Source organism: Callithrix jacchus, chromosome 7 (genome assembly GCF_049354715.1).
Source record: "Callithrix jacchus isolate 240 chromosome 7, calJac240_pri, whole genome shotgun sequence".
Classification (NCBI taxonomy): Eukaryota; Metazoa; Chordata; class Mammalia; order Primates; family Cebidae; genus Callithrix; species Callithrix jacchus.
This window is the reverse complement of record NC_133508.1, coordinates 127,143,854-127,160,003: the sequence shown is the minus strand read 5'-3', so window position 1 is coordinate 127,160,003 and position 16,150 is coordinate 127,143,854. Positions and strand designations below refer to the sequence as shown.

The window sequence follows — 16,150 nt, the reverse complement described above, 5'->3', positions numbered from 1 at the left end:
GTTCAAAGTTATACATTCAGAAATATGTGGGCCTTGTGCTCTGACAGTGTAAATACTCCACTGAGTCTCAAACTTCAATGACTTCCTTTTTACTCATTCACTTCTTCACCCAAACAAAACACTTACATTGCTAGCCAATAATAACCAATAACTAAACCAATTTAAAAAATTTCAGAGTTTATCTCAATACTCTGTATAAATGAAAAGACTAGAGGATGGGACGGTGGAGAATGGCAGTGGGCAGAGTTTTTTTCTCTATGTGCAGATTGCACTGAAATCACCAGATGTCTCTAATCTATTGCATTCCTTAGCTGTTCTCTCCAAAATTTCCAGAGCTCTCACACTATCTCTTCTAATTTCTGCTACTCACATTTACACAGCTTCTCCCATCACACTCACCACCCTTCCTTATCTCAACAATCCTTCTCCAGAGGACTGATCAGTAAAATAACCACTATTAAAATATATGTAAAGTGAAAATTTAGCTTTGAAAATTACCCATCATTTCTTATGCATAAGAGGCCACAAAGTTTCCTTGTAGAGGGCTTCCCTAAACCTGGAGTGAATGTGGTTAATTAGAGGAGGCCTCCTAGCTGTGCAGCATCATTCTGATACCTTTAAGTAATCACAGTCATTACTATAAGACTATTTACTGAAAGCTGAGCTGGACAGCCATTGTACAATCTGATCTGGCAAATGCACAGAAATTGCACTCCAGATTACATATTAAGGCACTAATTACCCAAATGAAACTCCAGGGGCACCTTAGGTAGATACAGTAGAGTGAATTAAGGAAGGAAATAATTAGTCACAATTACAGAAACTAGCTCAACACAAAGTGAAAGAATGCATGCAGCTTATTTCCTGCAGAGAAAAGGGAGCGTTAATAATAGTTTAAGAAATGCAAACAATAAACATGATTTCTAAAAATGAGTAAGAAAGAGACAATTCTCTATTTTAAGTTAAAAAAACTACTTTATTTTTCTGTTTCTATATACTACATATCCAAATAACATTAAGACATTTTATCATGAGTTTGCACTATGACAAATCAACTTTCAAGCATTTTCTTGACTGTTTTAGAGGTTTTGCCAGCATTTGACACAATCTGAATACATACAGACAGAGTAAACAGGGTAAAAAAGAAAACTGAGTGAGCACATAAGGCATGGAGTTTGAACTCCAATAAAAATATTCATTAAATAGACAGAATGAGGTGGTGGGAGTGAAGAGAGGTATTCTGAAGAAAGAAACACATTTATATCACATTAAAAACCATGCATAGAAACTGTTATTGAACACGATCAAGAAATTAAGTTTTCCAAATTTATATATCCCCTTTTCAAGGTATTCTGATAAAAAAAAAATTCCCTTTGGCAGGGAGAGACTCTCCTTTACCTCTCAAAAATAGACTTAAAAATGCTACCTTTATTGGTGAGTGACTTCAGGAAGATGGAAGAGTGGATGCTTAGTTTGGAAGGCTGGCAGGAAACTTTCAGAAGCATGTCACTGAGGCCTAAATCTCAAAAAATCATGGCAGGTCTGGTGAAGACTATCCAAGTTTTCTTGCAATGTTTCTAAATAGAAAGAAAAGAGAAAATCTTCTTGATCTTTAGGCAGCCTCCTCACTGATAACCAAGCTGTTTTGCTAATTTGTTTTGCTAACTTGAGGTTAGTATGGAATGCTATCCTGAGTTACTAAGATCCTACTAAAAATGTGACTGTTTGAATCACATTATCACATTCAGAATTCAGAGGAGAATGTTAATTGAATCTTAATTTAGTATCTAAAAACAAAGTGGAATTATATTGAAATTGATTTTATCTGTTCACGACTAATTATTGCTGACACATTTCATATGATGGATCAGGAATGTTTGCTGCTTAAATAAATATATCATTTCCATTGATCAGGTATTTGGTATGAAATTAGAGGGTAAAAGAAACTACTTAAAGGATGGACTTTTCTTATAATAGAAAATAAAAATAAATAACAGCACAACCCTTCTTGGGGAAAGTGTCAATAAAGATTTTCTCTTCTCTTTTTAAATATCAGAAATCCTGAAATAGCATATTGTAAGAATTTGGACTTCACTTATCCCAAGCAAACAAGGAAGATTTTTGTCTAAGACTGTCTCCACAAAGACGACTTGAGAGCCAGGTAAATGGCTACATCTGAACAAACTACTCATAGCAGGTATGTTTTCCAAGCCTTTCTGAAAAAGCAGTACCTACTGCATAATATGCAATGCAAATTGTTACAACTCCTTGAAATAGCTGGGAAATATAATGGCAGGGGAAGAGGTGGGTGAAGAATAACACTTGAAATAAGAGATTTCACTGTACCAAGAATCTTTATATTAAAAGAGCTGTATTAAAAACAAAAGCAAATCAAATCCAACACAAAACAAGAAAACGCAGTAGTTTCTGAGGTGTGGTCTTCTTTGGTGAGTTCCACTGGGATATACTTAAATGCTCTCTTTCAACCAGACCATCACAACAGACAATTGTTTGTTCTGTACTTAACAATTAAAACTGACCAAAAGGCTTATCCATCATGAGCTTCAAGCAGCCATAGGAGTTAAGAACACATATGGTGCTTTTATATTTATACGAAGCAATTTTTCATGAATCCTATAGAGATTGGGGAACTAGAGCTATAATAGTTATTCCTTTTTAGAAAGAGCACTTGTAAAATACAGAAAGTGATTAGGTCAATATCCCTCTATACTGAAATGATCAGTTAAAGAACTTTAGAAAAGTCAGCAGTTCATTACCTGAGTTTCCCATTTAAAGGCTAAATAGTAATTAAATGCTTTTTACTTAAGAAAGTGAACGAACAAAAACTTACAATATTAAAAAGGGCCAGTGTCAGAAAATTTAGACTCAAACTTAAGTTTGAGACTTTTGAAGTTTTATAAAAGCTAATAGGAATATCTATGAATTTTCCTTCTTAGTTAAAACATGAAGTCATAGAACTATACTGACTTATTGGATGTTATCAAAATTTAGGTTGGGGGTCAGCCTGCAAAATCATTAAAAAACAAATCAATATTTTTTGAAATTTTGAGCAAATTTTTACAAGTGATAAAAATAAAGTATTAGTAACTTCAGTTATGAACCCATATGAGATTTTTAGTTAACCCCTAAAGACTTCAGCATAAACGTGATTTTAACCTGAAGAGATCCCTTTTGAAAGATAACACAGAAAGTAAGTATAAATTTTATCCAGAAAAATAGTGCACCCAGTGTTTTGCCAGCAGTTACCTAAGCTTGTCTTTCAACAAGGTATTTTTTTTATGCTCAACCATGGACAATCTGCCAATAAATTATTTGTTTAAAACAGACAGGGCCGGGTGTGGTACCTGATGCCTGTAATCCCAGCACTTTGGGAGGCCGAGGCAGATGGATCACCTGAGATCAGGTGTTTGAGACCAGGCTGGCCAACATGGAGAAACCCCACCTCTACTAAAAATACATAAAAAATTAGCTGGGTGTTGTGGCAGTCACCTGTAATCCCAGCTACTCGGGAGGCTGAGGCAAGAGAATTGCTTAAACCCAGGAGTCGGAGGTTACAGTGAGCCAAGATTGCGCCATTGCACTCCAGCCTGGATAACAGAGCGGGACTCTGTCTCAAAACAAAACAAAATGAAACAAAACAAAAAACAGGGCTATGTTTCTAAATACAACACATTTTTCAAACTCAGGATTCCAACAATATTCTGAAATTGAATACTTTATCATACAAGAACTATAACCATGTTATTATTCTGAACATACTATTTCAATTCCAGGTCTAAATAAATTAGCAAAATAACCATTCTAAAACATTAACATAGAGCAGAAACTTAAAGCACTTTGGTCTGTATGCTTAGATTATTAAACAAATGAAAATAATCTCTTTCCCCCTTTTTTGTTTTGAGATGGAGTCTTGAACTGTCACCCAGGCTTGTAGTATAGTGGCACGATCTCTGCTCACTGCAATCTCGGCCTCCCAGGTTCAAGCAATTCTCCTGCCTCAGCCTCCCGAGTAGCTGGGACTACAGGCCCGTGCCACCATACCAGCTAATTTTTTTTGCATTTTTAGTAGAGACGGGATTTAACCATGTTGGCCAGGATGATCTTGATCTCCTGACCTCGTGATCCGCCTGCCTCGGCCTCCCAAAGTGCTGGTTACAGGCATGAGCCACTGTAGCTGGCAAAGAATCTCTTTCTCTAATGCTTCAGCCCACCACGTATCGTAAAGTTTAAAACACAACTTAGGCACACGTTTCTGAGGAGCAATTCTCATCATTGGCTTCTGTATACAACTCAAAGTAGCAATGGGTAAATTCACCCAAGGAGCAATTTTTTAAAACAACATTTTGAAAACCCAAAGCATCTTTCTACTTTCTTTCATTGTTAAGTCACAAAACTTACTTAAATCAGTTTAGAGCTTAGAAAATGGTCAATGTGAATTTGGTACATAAAACGAAGTTCTCATCATCAGTATTTCTGGTTCTACATCAAGGGCACAAATAGTGTATTTCATTTTCCTGTTCTACATGCTTAATAGTCAGTGAAATATTTTGCCCAAGAGCCCATGCTATGTTGGATTTTAAGGACAAAGGTGAATAAAAGCTCTGCTGATGGTCAGGCAAAAATTATTGCCAAGCAACAACAACTTAGCAATTTATTCACACTTTAACAAACAATTTTCGATAAGATACATATTTTAAGCCAGAGAGCAGATAAGAGTTCCTGTGCCTGTAGCACTAGTATTCACAGCAAGGGCAGGCTTGAGGGAAACTGATCAACATCCAGCCATCCCTTGGTATCATGGGGAATTGATTCCAAGATGCCCTCGGATACCAAAATCTGAGGATGTCCAAATCCTTGATATAAAATGGTGTAGTAATTGCATATAACCTATGCATATCCTCCCATATACTTAAAATCATCTCTAGGTAATTTACAATACCTAGAACAATGTAAATGCTATTTAAATAGTTGTTACGCTGTATTGTTTAGGGAATAATCACAAGTAAAAAAGTCTGTACGTATTCAGTACAGATACAACTTTTTTTGAGTATTTTCCATCCACAGTTGGTTGAATCCATAGATGCAGAACCCACAAGTATGGAAGGCTGACTGTATATATAAGTGGATTATTTTGTTCAACAGGCAAAATTTGAATAGATTACGACTGCCACACTACGCTGAGAAAAGGAGAGGGCCTCCCTGGAGCACACCAGCTCTTTAACAGGGTGCTTTAGTAAATTTTTTCCCAGCTAATGCAGCCACATATCAAGATATAAAAGTTGATTAAATTACTCAAAAAACCAGGCTTCTAATTCTATAATTTTTAAATTTAATTACCTACAAGAATATTAAAATAAATCTAGGTTTTCCAAGGTTGTTCACCAGTACTACATAGCAGTATTGAGATTAAGGTGGGAAGAGCCTCTGTATTTAGGTTTTAAATATTTTTAAAATGTTGGTAAAATGCAAATAACTTAAATGATAAATGACCAATTCAAACATATCAACCACTAAAGATTATTTTCTTCACTCACAAAAACCTTGTCGAAGGATAATGATAACTGTCAGGTATGTGAAATAATACAATTTCGGGTTTTGTTCGAGGCAGGGGAACATTTAAAATACTCTGATAATATGCGACAATGCACTTATGTGAAGTTCCACTGAATGAAGGTCTTGGCCAATGGAGAAGGCAGCTGGTATTAAAATAACTAGCACAGATTCCTTGATACACACACAATGAAAACAAAAATAAGGACCCTGTACAGGTGTAAACAAGTTAAAAATGGCCTTGGCAAAATATCTTCCTCTATTTAAAAAAATGCCAAAAAACATGCAACTTATAATTCCCTCCTTTCCACAAGAGTGAACTAAAAAATGAAAACAAACAAACAAAAAAACACAACGAATGGAACCATCTCTTCTGTCAGTAGATAATAGATACATTGTGTTTCAAGACAAATTAAACTTTAAAATATTAATATTGAAAAAATACCATTAAATTTTTATTAAAAATACATATTCCTTACTCAATCTTTGTGTACATTGTTTTGTGTGTAAAGGAGAAAAAAATAGGAAAGGCATTAACACTACCTAATTATTCACACTGTATTTGGTAGAAGCGTGTTTCAGTCCAATTTTAACGAAAAATAAGTTACTCTGTTTTCATTTGCTCCCGCACATCGGAAGGCAGAGTTTCAAACAGAGCATCTTCCACAACTAAACCAGCTCTCTTCAGAGCCCGACAGTCGCCCAGTTCAGGAGGGAGGATTTCAAAGTGATTGCCTTTTACATCTAAGTAGGAAAGAAATAGTAAATTTCCAATTTTCGGGGAAAGTACAGATAGGCTGTTTTTCCCAATCTTCAGAGTTTTAAGTTTCTTGCAGAAGTAGAGTTCATCTGGAAGGCTTTCCACTTTGTTACATGTGATGGAAAAATATTGTAAACTTTGTAGAACTCCGATTTCAGGTGGGATAAATCGAATGTCATTGTAGGATAAGTCCAAGTATCGGATCTTGTTGCATAGGAAGAGGTGGGAAGGCAGCACCTCTATTTTATTGTGACTGAAGGACAGGCGTTCCAGGCTGGTGAGTTTCTTTATATGCTCTGGGATGTAGGTGATGCTGTTATGCCACAGTTTTAGCACTGTCAACTTTCTCAAGTGCTGGAAGCTAACGATTTCTTCTATAGATTTCAGATTGTTTTCTTTTAGGTCCAATTCCTGGAGGCTGAGTAGGCTGAACACAGCATGAGGAATACGCTCCAGGTCACAGTGGACGAGCTCCAGCTCTGTTAGATTGGTCATCTTCTTTAAGTTGTTGAGCATCACCAGCTTGGTGCCATCATTATGAATGCACATCTTCTGGAGATGGCTGGAAACATCAACAACTGCCTGAGGGATTTTGGAGACATTGCTTTTGATAGAGAGAATTTTAAGGCTTTTGAGATCCCGCAGAGACTCAAGGGTGACGTTTTTGGAAATATCATGACTTAGAGAGCCAACCAGGTACAGTTCTTCCAGATTTCGGAGTCCATACATCCAGGGGGGGAGCTCCCTCATGTCATCAAACTTGACGCTCAAGACCTTGAGGTTTTCCTTCAGGAAAGAGAGAGCCGCACTGTGGATTTTGACAGAGCATTGGTGTAGAGAGAGTTCTTGAAGATTGTCTAGCTGTGCAATGGTGGCTGGTATCATTACGTTCTTAATGATTTCAAGTTTTAGAGACTGCAACTCTGTGATTTCAAAAACAGTGTCTGGAAGGCCAGAGAGCATGATAAGAGGCAATTCCAGTCGATTATGGGCATTTGTCTGTAGCTTCTGTCTCAGTTTATCGGGAGTCCATTCATTATTTAAGTTCAGCTGCTTTAATTTGTTTTCACTGACTTCAGACAGAAACACTGCAAATCTCTTGGAATAAAGAGGGTCATACTGATCTATCATATGAAGCATAAAAGCAAAGTCATTTTTCACATCTGGAATATCATCAATTCCCGTCTCCTGCCGGACATACTCAAAGGAATATTCCCGTAGAGAACGGTAAAACAGCCAGTATAAGGTATAAAGGCACGTCAATCCATAGATACTAACAAAGCACAGATAGCAAAAGGAGAGTTTTGAGAACAAGTGTGCCATGGTATGATTACAAGAGAAGTTTTTATATCCAGTCATGTCCTGAATGTCCACATTACAGTCCACCGTAAACTGGACCTTGGAAACCAGAGCACTATTATATGCAATGATGATTAGGAATTTGATAACCTTAAGGACAGTCTGGCGAACATACATGGCATATAGAATATCGCCTTCTTCCACATGCAGCCTGAACTTCTTCACCTTCTCAAATAAGGCCTTCGCCTGTTCACCTTCCTTTTTATCCAGAGCCCCTGCAGTAGATTTGTCAACCACAAACTTCTCCGGAATGGACTTTAAAGACTGAGAGTTGACCAGGCTGCCTTCTGGACCAGACTGGATGGTGTTCGACCTGTTCATGTTGTTCTTCCTGTTGTCCTTTTCTTCTGAATCCTCCCCAGACACTTCAGATAAAGCTCGTGTGGTCCAAGGAGAGTCAAAACACTTCCCCAGAATGGAGATGAAATGTTCTATTTTGGAGCTGGAGCCAGGGAATTTGAACCAAAAATTACTGCAGAGCATAAAGACCAGGGTATGGATGAGGACCAGGTAAGGGAAATACTTGGCATACCAGTGGAGGGCTCGCTCGTAACACATCTGGTTTATAAAGCTGTACTGCTGAAGGTCCAAATCCGTCTTCAGGCCTTTCATTTCCACAGTGATGGGGTTAGCAGGAGATGGTTTAGGTGGAGGCAGTGGGGTGGTACTGGCAACTGCTTGAGAGATATTCGAAAGGGAAGAGTGGTTTTGAGCAGGCTGCACTCTTTTCGGAAGGCAGATTATCTTGTCTTGCATGACCTGAAACACAGAAATAATATTTTCAAATTATATTACTCAAAGAGCTTTCATAATGTCATTACTGCAGAGAAAGCAGCAATAACATCCAATAAATGTCCATTTCCTCTGCCTGCAGAATACAACGTTCAATTTCAGCACGAAGATTTTATTCTTAGTTCATATATTGGAAAAATGAAGTATCTGACTTTGTTCATCATGTCTAAATTATGACAGAAAACAGTGGTTTTTCACATAAGAACGACCCACAAGAAAAGAAATATTTAGGGAAAATCCATGTGTTTTTAAAAAAATTAGCAGCCAGCCATGGTGGTTCAAGCCTGCAATCTAAGTACTTTGGGAGGCCGAGGCAGGTGGATCACCTGAGGTCAGGAGTTCAAGACCAGCCCAGGCAACATGGTGAAACCCTGTCTCTACTAAAAATAAAAAAATTAGCTAGGTGTGGTGGCGGGCGCCTGTAATCCCAGGTAGTTGGGAGGCTGAGGCAGGAGAATCGCTTGAACACCGGAGGTGGAGGTTACAGTGAGCCAAGATTGTGCCATTGTGCTGTAGCATGAGCGACAAGAGTGAAACTTAAGAGTGCCTAAAAAAAAAAAAAAAAAAAAAAAAAAATTAGCAATTCTCTCACTGGATTCTGGAAGAATCAGTCATCGTTCTGGGAAGTACATCACCTTCTCAGACCAGTCTTTAGTTAGATGTTCCCAAGGATTGTATCAGTCTGTGTATGAGAAGCAGAAAGATTAAAAAGGAGAAACTATGAAAGAAATTCCTGTCTTTATTGTTTTCCCTTTCTTTTTCTACCCATAGTCTAGACTATATGTATAGATTAATATAAACCAATTTAATATAATGGAAATTTTACTAAGCTTTTATAAAAACCACTCCTTCAGAGAGAGAGAATAAAATACAGAAGTGTTCAACAGTAAAATTGTCTAGATTTGCTAGCTTTTCACAAAAAATGTTACATTGAGAATGACCATCTCTCTACAAATGTTTCAGTTTGTTGAAAAGAATATTAAGTAAGAACATCCAGCAGTCTCAAAAAACTGCAATTTGGGAAAAAGAATGAATGCATCATTTTTGAAGATAAGGAATACACGTTGAATCAACCCAGAGCAATCATCCCCAGGAGGCCCATGTAAGTGGAACTCTATGAAGAAAAAGTTGACAATTTAAAGGAAGAATAACGAAAGAGTATTCAGCAAGGACATGTGGAATTAATTAACACTGGGGAAGTCTATTTGTATCTTAAAATGTCAAATGGCTGAAAATCCATAATGTTTAGTGATTCTGTAACAGCGGTGATTAGTGATGTTGAAACATCAAAGTCCTTTATCTTGATTACAGGCATAGAAACTGAATCTGCTGTAAAGTGGTCTGCTATAGTGTGGTAAGGTGACCACAAGCTGGTGACAAGGGAACTAGCAGCACACCATGTAGAAACATGAAGCTGACGACAGAGTGAAGCACCCAACACTTAGTAAAGTGCCTGGTACACAGAAGACCACCAGTGTATATTTGCTGAGAAAGGGAATGAATCCAAAATTGCCAATAGTTCTTACGCTTCAGGGTTGTATCAGTCTGGGTGTGCAGGACACCTCTTCGATGGAATAAGATGAAGATGGTGATTATAGTGATGACAGCAGCAAACTTCTGTTGTGCTTAATATGCAACTGACCATCTTTTCACAACGTTCATGAGCATTAATTCTGTAAACTGCTATCTCAATTGGATGAGAGCAAGTACTCTTACTATTTCCATTTTATAGGAGAGGAGACTGAAGCATGGACTCAGGTGAAGTAACTTGCCTGCGTCATCTAGCTTAGAATCACCTAGACCCACAGCCCACATTCTTATTTTCCTGAATGTCTAGGATTAAACCAAAAGGATTCCAATTTGACTTTATCTTAACAAATTATTTTGCACAAACAAGGCACCTTTTACAGAAAAGGCTTACTGCTTCCCATGTCCTATGCAGATAACAAGAAATGAGGCTATGGGAAGAGAGGAGGTTTCACTGTAAGATTTATAAAGTTCTGTCTTAGAAGATAAAGCAGGGGGCAACTACTTACTATTTAAATCAAAAGAATGCAGGGCAGAACAACAAATGTGATTGCGTTCAAAGGGTTTGGTGGCTACAGAGCTGTGAGAGTTCAGCTGTGGTCTTCAAACATTTCTATTACCTAGGGAAAAATGTTGACTATGTTCACTCACTATATTTATGTCTTCCTATAATTACTGCATATCCATATCAATTAATATGACAAATATTCAAAAAGCTAATTTATTTCAAATTTAAGATATAGATAAAAGTTTTCACTTTCATTTCACATCTCAATGGAGCATCCATCATATTTCTCGGGATTCAAGCACTATACTTTGGAAACCCCTGGAATTAAAGAAAACACCAGGAAAAAGCCTAGACAAATGCTAGATTATCTTGAAGAAACATAAAAGAGAAACGACTATGAAATTCAGGGCTTAGGATCATGTTCCAGATGCTTTCCTGTTCATGGTCTCATTTAATGCTTCAACAACCTGGGAAGCAGGCAGAGGGAGGGGGCCAGAGATCACCCGGAAAAGGAATGTGCTTCCTTGAGCACATTCTTCAGGAGTGACACCCTTGAACTGATGTTAATATGACATTGTTAAAGATATGATGAAAATACACAGGAATCAGTGCAAAAGCAAGATTAAACAGAAGGTAAAAAAGGGAGGTGTCTTCTTAAGGTGCTAAGTCCCTGCTAAGCAACCAAGTGGGCCCCATTTTTGTACCCCTGCCTGACCCCTCTCCCACGCTTGCTCCTAATAGAAGAAGATGGTGGACTTTAGGAGCTTGGCTGCTGCATAGGATTTTAGGTTATGCACTGTACCAGGGTGCCTAGGTGAAGGGCAAGCATACGCTGAAATCTAGCTTGTACAACTCTCACTCAGCTGTGTGCACCTGGGGCTATGTCCACACAGTGCAACTGCGTTCTTATATTTTGCACAAAAACATCTAATTAGCTGGAATCTGCCATGCTGGAGAAGTAGGTCACATTCTCTCCCTTCTACAGAAGAAACTGACCAAGGTTCAGAAAACTTCAGTGACCTGCACAAGTTCATGCAGCTAGGAAATGGCAGAACAGGAATTTAAACCCGTCTTTTCTTTCCAGCCTAGTGTTCTTCCACACTCCCTACATTCTTCTCATTTCACCTAGCTTCTGCAGGATGGCTTTGTAGAGAATAGTCCAGCGTAGGAGTCTTACACCACAGGCAATCTCCAGATGTACCTTTCACTCTTCTAACTTCATATTTCTCTTTCATTCCTTCATAAAGATATTTTTTGAAGTGTGCCTACTCAAATATCAGAAGAATAAAGGCAGCGATCTATTTTCCAAAAGCTGTTAATCATCCAGAAATGAGTCTTGAGGAGGAAAAAAATACTGGAATTTAGTCACTAAGAGCAGTAGCATCTCATGTTGCTGAGGGAACATATCACAACAAGACTCCTGCAGAGAGGCAGCTCTGAGTAGAATTCAAAAAGAATGTAAGGGCTGCCTGTCAAATCCAGGACTACAAAAAAGAAATAGCCAGGTTAGGAGGTCCAACAGTAAACAGTATGAAGATTTAAACAGTGAAATAGCTATAGGAGAGAGGAAGTTCCCTTCCATGTTAAACAGAAACTGTATTTCTGAGCACTGCAATGTTGGGAAGAACTGGAAAAAGGATCAGTATTTTCTAAGAGAAAAATAAGAAAATAAAAAGGCAGGTAGGCTTTTAAATTTTTTTTTTTTAAAAAAGGTTAAATGGTGGTTTTTGCCATATCTTTGTAACAGCAGCCTGTGAGAATTTGGAAGTTTTTGTTTTATCTTTCCTATCCTTTTGAGAAGTCTGCCTAGTCAGACCTATACTTCACATCTCTTTTTCTTTCCCCAATAGTTTAAAGATCAGGGTGCAAAACAAACCTTAAAGAGAGGCTGCAAAACAAATTTCAAAAGAATAATTGTAGGGTTTCAGGCTGTTGATGCAGGACTAAGAAAGAGTTGTTGGAGTATGGGGAGGGAGAAAGTATCCAACCCAATCCCCTACTACAAAGCCCTGAGGCTCAGTTTGTCACCAGCAGAACATCCACACACAGCATCACATGGAGGAATTCTACCATTTTCTTTCAAGGACAACCCTCAGACTGCCTTTGGGGAAAAGGCTTGAGAACAGAGCTAAATGGTGTCTTTATGTAGGAAGAGGGAGAGAAAAAGGGGGAAGAAATTGAGGAGGAGAGGTGAAGAAAAAAAAAAAATCAAAATGAACAAGAGAACCCAATCCAAAAAAGCATCAAATTGAGAAAAGTTAATATTCTAAAAGCTGCTATGAAATTCTGAGGATTCTTAGAATGAAATGATTTATGGTAAAGAAAATGTCTAAGTGAAGGAGGAGGAGAGAGACACAGAAAAGAATGAGACACTGAAAGCAAGGGTCAGATTAAGCTAAGGTACAAGGAGACAGCTAAACTACCTACTTTACATTGGAGTGAATAGGCTTGGAATAAGGAGGAGGTGAATCAGGAGAGCACAGACAGGCTAGAACTGAAGAAGAAATTAGGTCAAGCCACCCAGCAGGTGGCTGGAATATATGCTCATTATTTCTATTTTGACATACAAATACCTTTCAATCTTTCTGAAACCTTTAGTAAAATCTGCTACACACACACACACACAATGCACACCCCCCAAATGCACCTTTTATGAATGCAGTTTGTAGAAATCACAGCAAATATCATGCTGGGATCAAAACTGTACAGAGTTTGCCTGGGATAGGTAAAAATCTATAATCTATATTATTTTCATGAAAGCAGAATCTGGGACCACGGGAACCTAATCCTTCCAGGAACTTGCCTGGGGGCATTAGACTGGGTTTTGACCCAATATCCTCTGGATCCTTAGGAACAACTAACATCCAGGAGCATAAAATAATCCTCAAGGCTTTCCAGTTAAAGTCCCTGGAGAAAAAAAATGTACACATAAACTTCTTCCATGACTGATACTATCTATGCAGTACTTTTGGAAAAAAACCCAAGGGTTGCAATAATTGGTTGGATTCACTAAAATTTGATTCTTCAATTCTGATCTGCAAATCATCATGTTGAGAACACACAACAGCTATTTTTGAAAATATGAAAGAGGATCCTGAAGATTCTTCCTCAATTCTAAGATCAATGAAATAAACTGAATTTCTTGCTTTTGCTTTCTGTGGGGGAGGGGAGAAGTTTCAAGAGCAACATAGGCCAAAATTCAAGGTTCCTTAAAAAAAGAAACAACCCACACAAACCTGCCTGAAAATGCTGTTTGAATCTAGGAAGAGAAATCAAATATTTAAACTTTAACTGTCAAATTTAGAGATGCTTTTTTTTTTTTTTTTTTTTGAGACAGAGATCTCACTCTGTCGCCCAAGCTGGAGTATGAATGCACGATCTTGGCTCACTGCAACCTCTGCCTCCTGGGTTCAAGCAATTCTCCTGCCTCAGCCCCCCAAGTAGTTGGGATTACAGATGCCCATCACCATGCTCAGCTAATTTTTGTATTTTTAGCAGAGAAGGCGTTTCACCATGTTGGTCAGGCTGGTCTCGAACTCTTGACCTCAGATGATCCACCCACCTCGGCCTCCCAAAGTGCTGGGATTACAGGTGTGAGCCACTGCACCTGGCCTTAGTTAGAGATGTATTTTAAATGGAGTATGTGCATATTTTATTGCATACTGAAATACCTTGAATGGTCAATGTTAAATTAGGGCCTTTTAATAGAAATTTTCACTATTTTAAGTCATAATATTTATAGCTACATTTTTGTATGATACATCTTTGGGGATGTTATTTGAGTCTTAGTTCTTTGTTAGAATCATTAAGATACATAGGATGACACTTATTTAGGCAGTTGCCAGAGAAGTATGGAAGTGAAAAGCAGAACCCACCTTTGAAAACCAGTTGAAAAGCTACCACATTTGCATGAATGAGACACCAAGGGGCTGAGGTGAAAATAAAATAAAACCACTTAGCTTCAGAGAAACTGCCTGAAATAACAACGAACAGATAAACAAAGGCAACTTATCTATTACATGCCAGACGTGTAGAACATAAACACTGAATTCTGAGTATGCCTCAGGAAAAGTCAATCATTCTGGAGCAGTATCTACTATGTGTCTGTTGTTGTTTGGCATACCAGTAAGGACAAAACGCCCTTCAAAGTCAAGCACTGGAGTGAGACAACTAAATCGGTCACTAGTGTGATAAGTGCTCAACTTTGTGCTTGTCTTTCACAATAAACTTTATCATCAAATTATGTAGATACAGAAAACAAAACCTAGTAGTATTTTTGTTGGGATTGCTTTACATTTATAAGTTAATTTAAGAACTGACATGATGTTGATTCTTCCTCTGTATGGTGTGTGTGCTTTCACTTGTTTGCATGTAATTTTGTGCCTTTCAGGAGTGTTTTGTAGATTTCTGACCTAGATTTTACACATTATTAAGCTATATCTACATTTTTTTTTGCTATCATAAATCTTTTTAAAAAAAATTATTTATTTATTTATTTATTTTTGAGACACGGTCTTGCTCTGTTACCAGGTTGGAGTGCAATGGTATAATCTCGGCTCACTGCAACCTCCATGTCCTGGGTTCAAGTGATTTTCCAGCCTCAGCCTCCTAAGTGGCTGGGACCACAGGCATGTGCCACCATGCTTGGCTAATTTCTATATTTTTTTGTAGAGATGGGGTTTTGCCATGTTGCCCAGGCTGGTCTCGAACTCCTGTGCTCAAAACAATCTGCCCACCTTGGTCTCCCAAAGTGCTGGGATTACAGGCATAAGCCACCACACCCGGACAAAACATTTATTTTTAACACAGAAGATAGAGTCTTCCCTTTCCCTTTTTCTATTCCCCACTGCCATTCTTTTGTAAGCCCTGATAAGTTTGGCATATACTGTTTCAGATCTGTATCTGTGTATTTACATGTATATAATATATACACAGATAAGATCTTACGATATGTATTGTTCCTGTACCTTGAGTTTTTCACTTTCACATTATGTCATCAAGATGTTAATACATTGGCGCCTGGAGATCTACTTCACTGTAAGTACCATAGAATTATATATTGTGGATGTGCTATAATTTACTGAAGACATTCGCATGATGACATGCATGTAGGCGGTTTTGCTACTAAAAAATGTGTTAGTCTCAAAAGGTTACATACTACCAGATTTTACATGGCATTCTGAAAAATAGGACAGCGAGATGAGGACATAGAGCAGATCAGAAGTTAAAGGCTGAGGTTGGGGGATTCACTGCAAAGGTCAGCATCAGGGATCCTTTGGGGCGTTGAGATCCTTCTGTATCCTGTTTGTGGTGGTGGTTATAAGAACCTGTGCATGTTAGAAAACTCAAACATTACCTTGTTTAGATAAAGGGTGTATTCTTGAAGATGGAAGGGCTGAATGCTATCTACTATTAACATTGCTCTACCAGCTGCTTTGGGTATTTGTGCTATCTCTTCATCTCCATTTTTACTCATAATTTTTTTTAGGTTTCTGCCTTTTTAATTTTTAAAAATCAAAACTAAATCACCTCTTTTTACAAGTGAACAGAATCCATAATTTTGCTCACTCATATTTGGATATTTGGACTTATTTCTAGATTTTAAATTTTCATTTATACTTTTCCCTCCTTCC

At 37.9% G+C, this 16,150-nt stretch overlaps 1 protein-coding gene across 3 annotated transcripts in view; it reads right to left on the bottom strand.

The window, feature by feature from the left end:
* Positions 1–955: 955 nt before the first annotated feature.
* Positions 956–16,150, bottom strand: part of LRRC8C (leucine rich repeat containing 8 VRAC subunit C) — a 149,725-nt gene continuing 134,530 nt past the window's right edge. For all 3 annotated transcript variants that reach the window (XM_035252085.3, XM_002751052.6, XM_035252086.3), the window contains one exon: positions 956–8,449. In XM_035252085.3, coding sequence (XP_035107976.2) covers positions 6,176–8,449 — 2,274 coding nt within the window. In that variant the 3' untranslated portion in view covers positions 956–6,175. The remainder of the gene's footprint in view (positions 8,450–16,150) is intronic.